Below are 12,818 nucleotides of genomic sequence, written 5' to 3'. Positions count from 1 at the left end.
TGCTGGGCCTTCAAATATTGTGGCGGACAACCTTCAAGTCAAAGTAGTTGAGATTTACTGCTACAGACTTTAAAGTTTGCTTACATCAAACCATCACTTTAAAACTTTACTAAACTGCTCAACAACCTCCACCAGCATGAAAATGAAATATTTACCTGCCCTTGGCACACCATCAAATGACATCTAATGAAAATAAAATCAGACACAATTTCGCATTTATTACAATTTACACAACTGCTTTATTTTGCCACTGGAAAGGCCCACGGCCCTGAAATACATCATCACAAATTTGGATTTCCAAAGGAAACATTCTGTTAAGAGGCCAAAATAACAGCACTGTATATGAAACATGAACAAGAGAAGAGGGAAGAGGCATCTCAAGCTTCATTTTGCATGCTTGTGAAAGACACGACCTAACCACGCGAAACGAACGACAGAGAAAAACTGTTAGTGAAAGTGCAAAAGAAAAAAATAATTAAAATACAAAAAGACACCCTAGAGAAAAAATGATCTTACTACAAACAAATATGTACACATGGGCTGTCACTCCATTTTCAACTAAACTACTTGCGCGAACCCAGTTCAGTGTTAAAAAAGTTTCACGAGGTCAAATTACAGAGATAGCCAGAACGAGAAGGAAGTTGATACAGCAGCATAATACATCAGCTCTTGACATCAAGTTGCTCAGACCAACTGCTTTAACACTCGCAAACCGAACCATATTATTGTTTTAAATATTACAAAATAAGTTAACTAGACTGTGGCCGCACGTCTCTCGAGGAGGTTAGTATTAAGTAACAGAAAAACCACGACGTGCCCGGCCAGCATCACACGGGCTCTGGGACAGAACCTCACAAACACACACGCAATGAGCATCTAATAAAGCAACACACTGAAAATAAATACAAATCCTTGATTATTGGGTGAAAACACATGGCACAAGAACCAAAAAAATACAAAAAAGCAACACAAACAGCGGAAAATGCTCAAAACACTTTTGGGCCGAACTGCTCGGCTGTGGCAGAGCGATATCACAGTCGTACATCCATCCTGAGGATTCCATCGAATGTCTTAGTCACAGTGAAAAAGGTACCACGCAGTCCCTGCATTTCTTTATATTTAATGTACCTGCACAACCGTACACAACACGTCGCCGTTGCAACACAGCAGCTAAATTTGCACAAATGAAAAGATTTCCAACATCGGAAATACAAAGGTTCCCGTTATCTGCATAGCATAAAGTTGACCTGTAGGGTGTAAAAAAGACGTTAAACATTAACAGTATAAACAATAGCACATAATTAGAGGAGCAAACACACAACACTGCCCTCTTGTTTATTTGGTCAGTGGCGTCCGGTTAATACAGGCGTTTCGGCTTTGAATCAAAGTACATGGAGGCACTTGCTCGGTTTAGTTAGGCTTCGTTAGTATTTAGGCAATTATGAACCGCTGACCCCAAACGGATTCGCAGGTCAGCCGGCGCGCACGGTAAACAGGAGCGAGTGCGTTTTAAGTGCACCACTGCCGTAATGGAACGCAAATGAAATGGAAACAACACTGTTCGAGGCTGCAGTCCGAGTTCTGGCTTTCCCATCAAGGCCGAAGAAGAGCCCGCCTGCCGCCCGCAGTACATCCACCCGTTGGTGTATGAACCGTCAACATGAAATCCCTCTTCAAAGCTGTGGAGAAGAGACGGGTCACATTATTTGAGGTGATGATGGCAACGCGTGGCCTTGGGAATGAGAGCCGCGTCTGTAGATGTTTACCGTGGATGGTCCTACAAGCTCTTCTCTGAAGGTCCACAGCGGTCATTACTCATAGGACTGGTCTGGATTCTCCTCTGATTCATGCTTGGGGAGTAATGAGGGAAGATCACCGATCTGCTCCCTAAAGAGAGGAAGAGTGTTGAGATATGAAAGCATACAGTCTAAAAGCATACACTTCTTCAAAGCGATAAGATGAATATTATACATTCCCAAGTTCTTTGGATAAAAATGTTTTTTTTTTTAAAAAGAGCAAGTTCATAAAAATAATTTTTCAAACTGTCACCATATCAGAAATAAATCGGGTTGTCAGGTTTGATTTTGCAGGAAATGTCAGTTTCACCTCATTTGACTTCAACCCACATAAAGATCTCGATCACAATCTTGGATTGAAATATAAAATTGCAGATTACTTTAGGTACTTTTCATTACGTGTGTTGAGGTCAAATGACGGCCAACTGACATTTTCATTGAAATCAGACCTGACAACTAAACTTATAATTCATTATTACATCCAAGTTTAAGTTTACTGATTTCCTTAAACACAGATTTGTTTTATTGTTCTCGCTCAACAACAGATTTTTGTTTATTGTTACCCAAATATAATTATGAATTGCAGCTTTAACTAAAATACAATTTCCATCTTTTTTCTTTTAGGTGAAATATCAAGTAAATGTCCTTTGTGAACTTCATGCATCAATGCCATTACCCAAAAACAGTGTACAAGACTCCTTAAAGGAACAGTTCACCCAAAAACAAAATTCTGTCATCATTTGCTCATCCTCATGTTGGATCAAATCTGTAAACATTTCTTTTTTTCTGTTGAACACAAAATAAGATATTTAGAATATCTTGCCCCAGAAATGTTCGGTTACAAACATTCTTCCAGACAGAAGTTTTATTTTAGGGTTAACTCGAGCTTAAAATGCACCGTTCACCCCAAAATAAAAAAGTTGTCAATGTATTCACTCTCATGTGGTTGTAAACCTGAAGAAAGAAAGTCATACAGGTTTGGAATGACACGAGGGTGAGTAAATGATGACTTGATGATACGATTATGGTTCTGTAAACACTTACCGGTGACAGGTGAAGTCATGACAGTATGACATGACCCTGCGGCGGTGGGGTGGTACAGTGAGGCCAGGCTGTTGGGCGTGTAGGTGCGGAGCAGGTTGATGACGTTCCAGTCGGGCTGCACGCTGTTGCTAGCAGGCGTGGGAATGACTTTAGCAGGAGCTAGGGGCGAGTTAAACTGAAGCGACGTTTTCACATTTCTGCCAGAAGGCACGAGTCTGTTGAATTCCTCTACGAGCCGCCCCGACACGGCACGAGATGGCTCAAACGCTTTGTACCTCTTGCTGGAGGGCTCGCCGGCGTCCACTGGCGTCAAGTTTCGGAAACGGTCCGACAGGCAAAGTTTAGCCGGGTCGGTGGGCCACACTCTTCCGTTCTTGCCCACGCTCGCCCTCTGACCGGCCGTCTCGTAATCTACGCCAGGTCTCTGCTTGGAGACGTCTCTGTCTAAGACCTTCGCTGCCTTTAATTTCCTGTTGGGTTCCACCGCGTGTTCGGAGACCCTGGACGACGAGACGGTAGGTGGGTACGACTCCCTGATTCTCTGCTGATCTCTCCAGCGCTCTTTTGCGGGAGAGATCTTCGGCGTTTGAGGATGTCCGGAAGCCTTCTCCGTGAACTTTTCAGGTGGGCGAGGTGGAGACTTGGTCCGGCGTGGATGCTTCTTGTTGATGTGGGGCAAAGGAGTGACGTCTTTGCCCTCGAGAGCCGGAGGACAGCCGGTGTACCGTTTAAGTTTTTGAGGTCTGTATCCATTCTTCCTCATTTCCAACTTGTGGATGAGTTTTTTATGCATGAGGAGAACCTCAGGGTAGAGAGTCTCATACGAGCAGGAGGTACATTTGTTTGTTAGTAACAGATCTCTGGGTACTGAGGTAGCAGATACAGAGAGAGACGCTTTGAGGGACAGATTCAGCGGGCTCTCGGAGGTCTCCATCTTTAGGTTTTCAGGTAAGGGGCTTTTTTGGATGGCCTCATTTGAGGGGGTATACGGAGCTGTGGCAGGAGATGTTGTAAACTCTTGTTTGACTTGAAAAGCTGGACTTGGGCTGGTAACAGCCGACTGGCTTACGGCCAGTTTAAGTTTAACACTAGCAGCGAGAGGTTTAGGGGCTAGCCACTGTTTGACTGGTTTTAAGGCTGGTTTGTTATCTACGTTTGTGGGCGATTCGACAGCCTTGATATTTTTAGCAGATGCCGCAGGAATGTTTGGGATCTCGGTGAAGGGCTTGTCCTTGTGACGTCTGTCCAGATGATACCTCAAAGAGGTCTTCTGTGCTGCAGCATAATCACAGTATTCACATTTATATGGTTTTTCACCTGTTCACACACACACACAGAGAGAGAGAGAGAGAGAGAGAGAGAGAGAGAGAGAGAGAGAGAGAGAGAGAGAGAGAGAGAGAGAGAGAGAGAGAGAGAGAGAGAGAGAGAGAGAGAGAGAGAGAGAGATCAACATTCAAATAAATGATACAAAAAAAAAACTATATTAGTTAAAAAGTACTATTACCCTTGAAAGATGCATTGTAAACAAGTACGTAAACAAGCAAAATGGAAATGAATGAATTAATAATTAATTATCCCCCCAAAAAGTGTTTTACATACCAGTGTGTGTCCTGAGATGAATATTGAGGTAATAGTTTGAGCGGAAAGTCTTGCCACAGTAGTTGCATTTTCTCGGCGCAAGAATTTTCAGCTTCATCTTCCCTGACACATCTTCATTTTTATCTGCAGGCAAATAAGACGCACGGTCAGCATTTAAACAAAGCATGAGCCCATTTACTGCTTAAAAGATACAATATGGTCTTTTTTAATAGAAAATTAATTGCATTTAAAACACACAATAAGCCACAACAAATGTGAAAAATAAAACCACTTAGTATTTAACTTATTTGGTAAATGTATACGCAAATAAATGAAGAGTTTGGTTCCAAAATGAGATCACTCCGTCTTTTTCAAAAATCATGTTTTTTTTATTGTGCATTCCATTTAATATCAATCAAACTGCAGTTAGTTTGTTTTGATTTAAACCGTAACTAAAAAAATACAGCTAACTAACACAAAAACATGATAACATAAAAAAATGATTTTTGAAAAAAAATTGAAAAAGGAGTTCTCACTTTGGAACTAAACTCTTCAAATGTAGAAATGATAAATGACTAGCTTTGAAATGTTCTTCTTTTGTTTCCTAAAACCCAATAAGTTAAAAAAAAATTAAATAAAAAGTCATGTTTTCACTAACCAGCAGAGGGGGCTCTAACATCTGCTGAGGTGGATCAAAATTTTTGACTTTTGACCCCCACAAGCCAATAAAATATTGTAGAGCTTGGCATTACTAGAAAGATGTATATCTGTTTTAACAAATAACCAGACACTTTTAGGGTTTTTATGCATGTGCTTTTTTTAAATCTCATTTTAAATCCTTAACATTATTTAAATAATTATAATCTTGAGGACCTCTTGGACATTTTTGAGAGCCCCTGGTTGAGAAACACTGCTCTGCCATCTACACAAGCTTTTAAATGTCTTTCTGAAAGTGTAACTGAACATCACCAATGAGACAAAAATAGCCTTTTCTTGTGTTTGGACTGCCACAATAAAACCAACCAATTCTAATGTAAGGGGTAACAAATCACATAAAATGTATGATTTTTTACTGGAAAATCAAACAATATTTTATCAAAGTTATCCCTTATAACAAAACCTTTTTTAAACCCATGAAGATAGTGATCCTGTGTAAATAATAGAAAATGCTAAATTTTGGAACTATTGTTCCATTATTAGCAGATTTGGATTCTTTTATGAACACCAAACTGTTGACGACATGTTGTTTTCACAGTGCAATGAACCATAAGAAAAACTCATTCTGCCAATAATACCTGGATTAAAGGCGTCGACCTGCAATCCTTCTTCCGAACCGTCCTCTGAATATTCCTCAGCTCTATCAAGAGATGAACTGCTACAGGAGCCCACGCTCTGAGCCCTTCCGTCTACAGGTGTGGTGGGACTTTCGGCTCCCCCCCTCTCCTTCTTATGGATTCTAGAGTGAAGAACCAACTGATGGTACGTCCTGAAGATCTTACCACACTCCTCGCAGTTAGTTGGCTTGCCTTTACCCATCAGACCCTTTTGCTCTGGTGTTGGGGACGGGGTCTCGGCTGTAGGCTTGAGTTCACTTCTCTGGCCTCGTCTCATAGGTTTATCTCCACCGCCTGATGCCCAGATGGCCCCCAGTTCTTCTTTGTCAGAACCAGAGTCCTCGTTGTCAGAGTTGGAGTCCGCGTTGAGCTCCTTGGCTACGTTCGGACCGGCCGCTATCTTTCCTCTAGTGGCCAACTGCCAAGCCTGGTAGGTGTTGAACGGATCGAGATGTGAGATCCAGCGTCCGGACGGGTGGTTCCGCTCGGATTCCTCTCTAGACGGATGCAACTGTAAGGTCTGCAAAAAAGCCTCCTGAGATACAGACGCCTCCTCAGGAGGCTGACTCTCAGCAGAGATGTTCTCCTCAGCCTCCGGTTCACGATTGTGAACTTTACTGTGCTCCGCCAGAACTTCTTTGTTGAGGAAAAAGAAGCCGCAAACCATGCACATTTTGTAAGGCGTGACCACAGGTGATGGTGGCTGATCTTGGATGACGTCATTAACGGTTACTGGGCTTTCCAAGTCCTGGTTTTTGTTTTTAGAACCCGCCTTTCCTCCGTGGGTTCTCATGTGGTTCTTCAGGAACCAGGGTTCTTTGAAACGGCGTCCGCAGAGCCCACAGCAATACGTGAAGGAGTCCTTGTGTTTTCTCATGTGCGTTTCCAACTCGGCAGCATCTGCGATGACCTGACAGCACACAACGCAACCAATCTCATCGTTCTTCTCCACGACTGGGCAGGCCTTGGAACGCGCCCTGTCGCTGGGAGTCAAGAACTCCGCTTCCACGCGCAGAACGGCAGGAGCATGAAACGTGGTGGGATGCTGGGAGAGAAGGTGCGGGCCGAGGTCTTCCTGGTGCGTAAAAGTCTCCTCACAAAACATGCAGTCTAGAGGTAGACTACCAGCAGCTTGCGTGTCCGGTTTGTCGGCTAAGCTGGCGTGGGGCGTCATGCTTGATCCAGTGCCAGGCATACTGGCGCTGCTGTGGCTGAGGATATCATGGGCTAGTCCATCAGGACTTTCCACATATGGGATCAATGGGTGGGTAGGCATGTCAGCAGTGCTTGGAATTTAATTGATATATATATTCTTTCAATTTCGCTTCAGTCGCAGAAAGCTTTAAAGAAACAATACACGGCGTATGACAAAGTCACTCATCTGAAATACTGATGGAGGACACGTCAAAGAAAGTACTCAATACTCTCAGGTCTTCCATGGAAACCAAATGGTTCTTTAGATAAGTATGTCGGCATTGAGCTTCAGTAAACCCCTATGATCCATTCTGCACAAAGAAGCAGTTTGTTGCTGGGCTGCCAGGTGCTGGGGCATAAACTCGATCAGTTGTTGTCTTGTGATTCACGCGGAGGAATCGTCCTGACAGGCAAAACCTGAAATGGAAGGAAGAGACGAAGTCAGGTGTGGCCAAAGAGGAATGCAATCAGATCGAGATTTTGAAATACAAATGATTAAATGAACAACAAGTGCTCTTCTCTTGTGTGCTGTTACTTGAGCTGTCTGACACATGGATTATTCAAACAAACAAACAAACAAACAAGATTAGCGACGACCTAGACCTCAAGTGTAATGTTTAGCAGACTCTTCCCACGCACCCCAAACCAAAAACCAATGAAGCACACTACACTTCTAGTTTTCAAAGAGCAAAGATACAGTTGTGCACTGACAATAGAGATATTCTATTCGCATACAAGTCATATCCATATTTGGATCTATCATTTTTGGTAACACGAACAAGATGGTACGATCTATCAGATAGTTGAATCTATTCTATTCTATAATAAAAATGCAATGCAAATGCCAACCCTGGAAAAAGACAAACGACTGACAATAGAAACATCAATGTATAGAAGTAAATAAAATTGAATTGTGTTAGTCTAAATGTAACTGTTTAAGGCAACTTAAACCAAGTTAAGGTAGTAACAACCTTGCGGTTAAATATCTGGGCTGCCAGCCAAAGGTTGTGGGCTTCACCCAAAGCATGTGAATTCTGAATTGGGAGTGAACCAGCAGCGACAGGCTTGTTAAGGACACCGTGTTAGTCTATAATGATCATGCCCTTGAGAAAAGTCAACTCTAGTGGGATTGACTCTTTACCAGGCCTGATGTAATACAAATTCATGCTGATAAAAACAGATAAGTTATTTCAGAGCAGTCCTAACTAGCCACACGTGCGTTCTGTATTTGTGAATGCACACAATAAGAGAAATCCCAATTCAGACTGCTACAAAACTGACTTGAAGTGCTTTTCTTCCGATGCATTACACTCAAAGGCAACAGGAAGTTGACGTTTTCGAACTATCTACAGTGCTGTCCGTCACAATATCTGTGAAAGCTCACGCAATGTGAAGTCCCACCATTGTTCTGCCAACCTACCTTCAATGCTGAAAAAATGCCAACAGATAAGAGAAACCGTGTTTATCTCTTCCTTAAGATATCCATACAAATACAATATTCAACATTGATATACTCAACTAAAAAGTTCAGAACACCAGCAAACTATCCTCAAAAACTTCAAATACAAAGCAATATTCTCTGTATCGATCACTTTCGCAATGGAGTAATAACTAACGTCAGCATTTAGAGTAAAAATATCTCAGAATTCTGAGAACATAAAGTACTTTCAAGGAAACCCTCTAAAAAACAGAAAGACGCTTTTCTAACGCCAAGCGTTTAAAAGAAACAGAGGTTGAAAAAGACACATCAGCACTTCAGCTATCTATAGAATAACCACGGTTCAAAAAAGATAGCGAAAAGGAAACAATCAGTGATGAATTGTGGGTAAAAAAGAAACCATCTTATTCTGCTAACATACTCTGATAACAAGCCAATAAAGAAACAAAGAAACAACACGGTTTCTTTCACATACATACAGGCCGTGTCATTTCTAACCGTTATTCACTTTTAGCCAACAGTAATAAATGAAGTATTGTGTACAAACATAGACAGCCCTGGGACAAAGTACCAAAAAAACTATCCGTATTTACCCAAAATAATTCAAGAACAATAACTCCACCTCGACTTATGTCATTATAATGGAGCACAAACAGGGTTAGTTGACATGCTAAAGAACTGCTAGAGGCCAGCTGGTGTTTGACTTGGGCTTTTGTTTGGTCTCTGCCGTGCAACCCGTTCACAAGAATGGCCCTCAAAACCATCTGAATCTATCCAAAAAGTTATTATAAACAAGGGGTGTCAGTTGCACCGATCACAAGTTTGTGACATGCCTCTTAAAATGAGATGGAAAAAAACAAGCTGTGAATAATAATTAGCTGAAAGCATCCTGAAAAACAGCCTTTGCCGATTAACCGTTACAGTAATATAATAATATAAATTACACGGGTGTTATGACGTTAAATATTCGCCAAAATGTATATATTTCTCTGGTGGATGTAACGTTACGTCAAGCAGTATGTTGGCTTGCGATGAACATGACGGTTATTGACGTCACAACGTAACCATTTCAAAAGTATCCGTTTTTGAAAAGCACATAACGTGACCGTTAAACGTTGTAAATGAGATAATGGCTGTATAGTTAATACCGTGATCTGTGTGAAAGCGTGTCTTTAATGCAGCCGTAATTTCCTGACACGTGATCAGATCTAACTCGATGAGCAGCTCCACAGACTGCTCGTTATTTCGCTACATACCTCAACAATATAACTTACCTGCATGCGTTTCTTTCTTTTTCTGGAATGCGATACGACACCCTCCCTTTCTAACTGCTCATGTTAATTTACATGGGCAGGTTTTACAACACAAGAACAATACCTCGCGCACTATATGGACAAGTACAGCGACTTCTTATAACCATCCAAGTTTGTTGATTGAGGTACCACGACAAAATATGCAATCAAACGAAGAATAATAAGTCATCATCTTAAAGCCATATAAAAACATCACAAGCTTCTTTGCCCTGTTGACAAGAAAAGTCTTATACAAAAGTTAATTATTTGTAACTATATGTATGGACGTGGCTGCATAAAAACACTAACTACCATAAACAACTATTATTGCTTCAACACAATAGAGTGGATCTCTCCAAGTTTGTTTTCTGGGGGGTGGCGACAACTACTGTCGGGCTGATTACTATTCTTTCCCTTCTCGAGTTAAGGAGGAACATCAAAAGGTCTTAATGCAGTTCCTGCATTACAAAAACAGACACCAACTTTATCATCCTCTTCTATTTTGTTTCATGTAATAGAGTATCGAAGTATGCCGCTTGACTCGGTTTGTTCACTTTGGTGAGTTTAGATCAACCTGTGCTCGTGGTGATAACAGAAATTTGGCTAACGACACGCTAGCGATGAGTGATATAGAAAATAAGGAACTCACCCTCCATACCTACCATTATGTTTAGACTCCGTCAGGTACTTTTATTCTGCGCTAGCAATCGCTATGGTAACTAATAGCGTTTATATGGGATGTTGGATGGTAGCTGGTTTTCTTTCTTTCTGGAAATCAGATTAGCTGAGTTAGCCAATTGTTAGCCGGACGAAATGCCTTGCTTTCAATGTTTGCAAATCACTCACTGTGCAGCTGTTGCGTTTAGAGAGAGAGGCGCGCTCCCGCGAGGCACGCGATCGCGTTAACGCAGCCCGTTCTATGGAACTTGGCGATGCGCGCACCTTCGATCACGTGAACCACTCAACTATTCTTCATCTAGTTCACTTCTGATGGTTACAAATTTCAGCAGTGGTTTACGTGTATTGGTTAAAATGAATTATGCACGTTGGTCACTTTTTCCGACGCACGTGGATGTCTTCCGTTATCGCTGTCGACGAGGTGCAACTCTCATCCTTATATGCATCCATAATAAGCGGAACATTTATAAGTATTGTGCCACGGTCACACCATATTGAACCGTCATGGCACCGAACATTTAAGGACGAAGTGTGCTTTTTCTGTACACCATTGAACTATTAGTGTCCCGAATTGACGCGGACAAACGGGCTTAACCTGCCTTTGCCAAAGTTTACTTTCATTATTGAATTATACGCTATTGTCACTCATTCTGCAGCTGAGTGGAAGTGCATAAAATGTGGCTGTTATTTGAGAGAGAAGATACCTATCGCGCATCGCACATGCACCATGTGGGGTAGGGGGAGGGGTGTAGGACACAACAAGAAAACACACTAATGTAAAAGCTATAGATCAGGCCCAGTTAGTTACCTTATCGCTTAGAAGTCAACTTTTTACATTCGGAAGTGAAGATCTCTTATGTTAAGTATGCACACGTGGAAATGCTGACGTTACTTTTTGCCAGACCATTCATTCAAATAAATTAGAGAAGACCATTTGTTTTTGTTTACAGTTTTGCGGAATAATCGATCAATAAAACCTCATGTCAATTATATTTTTTGGATTGAATGTCTGCGTTATATAATGGGTTATATAATGTCTAAAGTTTAACATGCAGAATGATAATTCTATATAGCCTAAATGTTCAACTTTACACGTTTCTAACAGCAACAGTGTTGCTTATAGCTGGAACAGAAGCATTGTTATACTTCATCACAAGTAACTTCTGTAAACCCCTCTGGCAGAAAACTGTTAAGTTGCGTAATCTTTGAGTTAAAAAAATAAAATGAACAAGATCGGCATGACTCAAATGCATAGACTTGTATTAGTCAGTTTAACCATATTGGATACATTCTTCATGCGCTTGTACGTGTGTGTATCAGAAGTTTGAATCGAAAAGCCCTATTATAAATACAAGTTTGATATATTTTGGACATTTAATAATAGGTGTTAATAGCTTTTCAAATGAAAGGCCTGTTGTCCCCAAACTCTCTTTAAGTTCGATATTCTGCATGTGAATGAAGCTGCAACTTTCCCATCCCCCATTTCCACACCCAGCCCTCATGGAAAGGAAGATGCAGCTCTGGGAATCTCCCTAAGGCCTTTTGCTTTTGTATTGTTCATGTGGAAGGACTTCAATTTCATGTTATTTGATTTGATTTTCTGCTCCTCGATGGTTTTAGACAAACATGACTAGAATGTTGTGGTTCAGTGATGATATGTTATTTATTAGGTACAGTAAAAAGTGTCTTGGAACAAGTATACATCAATTGTGTTGTGGATATACAGTATATAAATGTATACATTTGCTTCTTTATAACAATTCATTAAGCGTTGATGTAAACCTTTGTTTTGTCATAGAAGTTTGTTGGCAGGAACTAATCATTTCTGTTTCCAAAGTCGAACCTCTTTTATAGCTACAGTAAATCCGTTGAAGAGCGTCCAGGCCGTGCTGTGTTGTATGGTTTCTATTCATCTGCACTGTGAATGCTGGCTCACAGACTAATGCTCTATTGCAATCATTTCTCTGAGAGAGGGGCTCTCAGTCGCAGCCCACAGCTGCTTGCAGGCCGACACAGTTAACAAATCCACATCAGTACTTGTTTGGGCCAGTAATTGTCGCTTCTTTGGATTAAATGTTTAGCTTGCAATGAGTGATGTCATTCTAAATCTTACAGCCAACCTTTTATGGCATAGTCCACCCAAAAATTTTAATTATGTCATTGGTTAGTCTCCCTCGTGTCATTTAAAACGTTCATATGACTCTTTCTTTTGTGGAACACAAACAGTGGAAGTCAATGGGGCCAGTGTTGTTTGGTTACCAGTGACCTTTAAAATATCTTAATTTACATTCTGCAGAAGAAAGTCATACAAGTTTGGAATGACACACACGTGAGGTAATGGTAAAAGAATTGTGTGTATGAAATTTAGCAACGTCTAGTGGTGAGGTTGTGAAATGCAACCAATGGCTCACTCCACCGTCTCTTTCGAGGCACTACAGTGGCTGACACAGGACTAAGATGACGT

General features: G+C 41.2%; 1 protein-coding gene across 2 annotated transcripts; it reads right to left on the bottom strand.

Annotated features, from left to right (window-relative positions):
- Positions 1–215: 215 nt before the first annotated feature.
- Positions 216–10,576, bottom strand: znf217 (zinc finger protein 217). Of its 2 annotated transcripts, XM_057320075.1 has the most exons (6): positions 10,339–10,575; positions 5,714–7,363; positions 4,440–4,562; positions 2,841–4,157; positions 1,767–1,887; positions 216–1,679 (listed from the first exon to the last, which is right to left on the bottom strand). In XM_057320075.1, the coding sequence occupies exons 2-5, from the start codon at positions 7,026–7,028 to the stop codon at positions 1,778–1,780; spliced, it is 2,865 nt and encodes a 954-aa protein (XP_057176058.1). In that variant the 5' UTR covers positions 7,029–7,363; positions 10,339–10,575; the 3' UTR covers positions 216–1,679; positions 1,767–1,777. The 2 variants fall into 2 exon arrangements, with proteins under 2 accessions (XP_057176058.1, XP_057176059.1); XM_057320076.1 differs by having other exon boundaries at positions 216–1,887; positions 10,339–10,576.
- Between the last annotated feature and the right edge of the window lie 2,242 nt (positions 10,577–12,818).

The sequence above is a fragment of the Triplophysa rosa genome, linkage group LG21 (genome assembly GCF_024868665.1).
Source record: "Triplophysa rosa linkage group LG21, Trosa_1v2, whole genome shotgun sequence".
Lineage (NCBI taxonomy): Eukaryota > Metazoa > Chordata > Actinopteri > Cypriniformes > Nemacheilidae > Triplophysa > Triplophysa rosa.
This window is presented reverse-complemented; position numbering and strand designations above follow the sequence as displayed.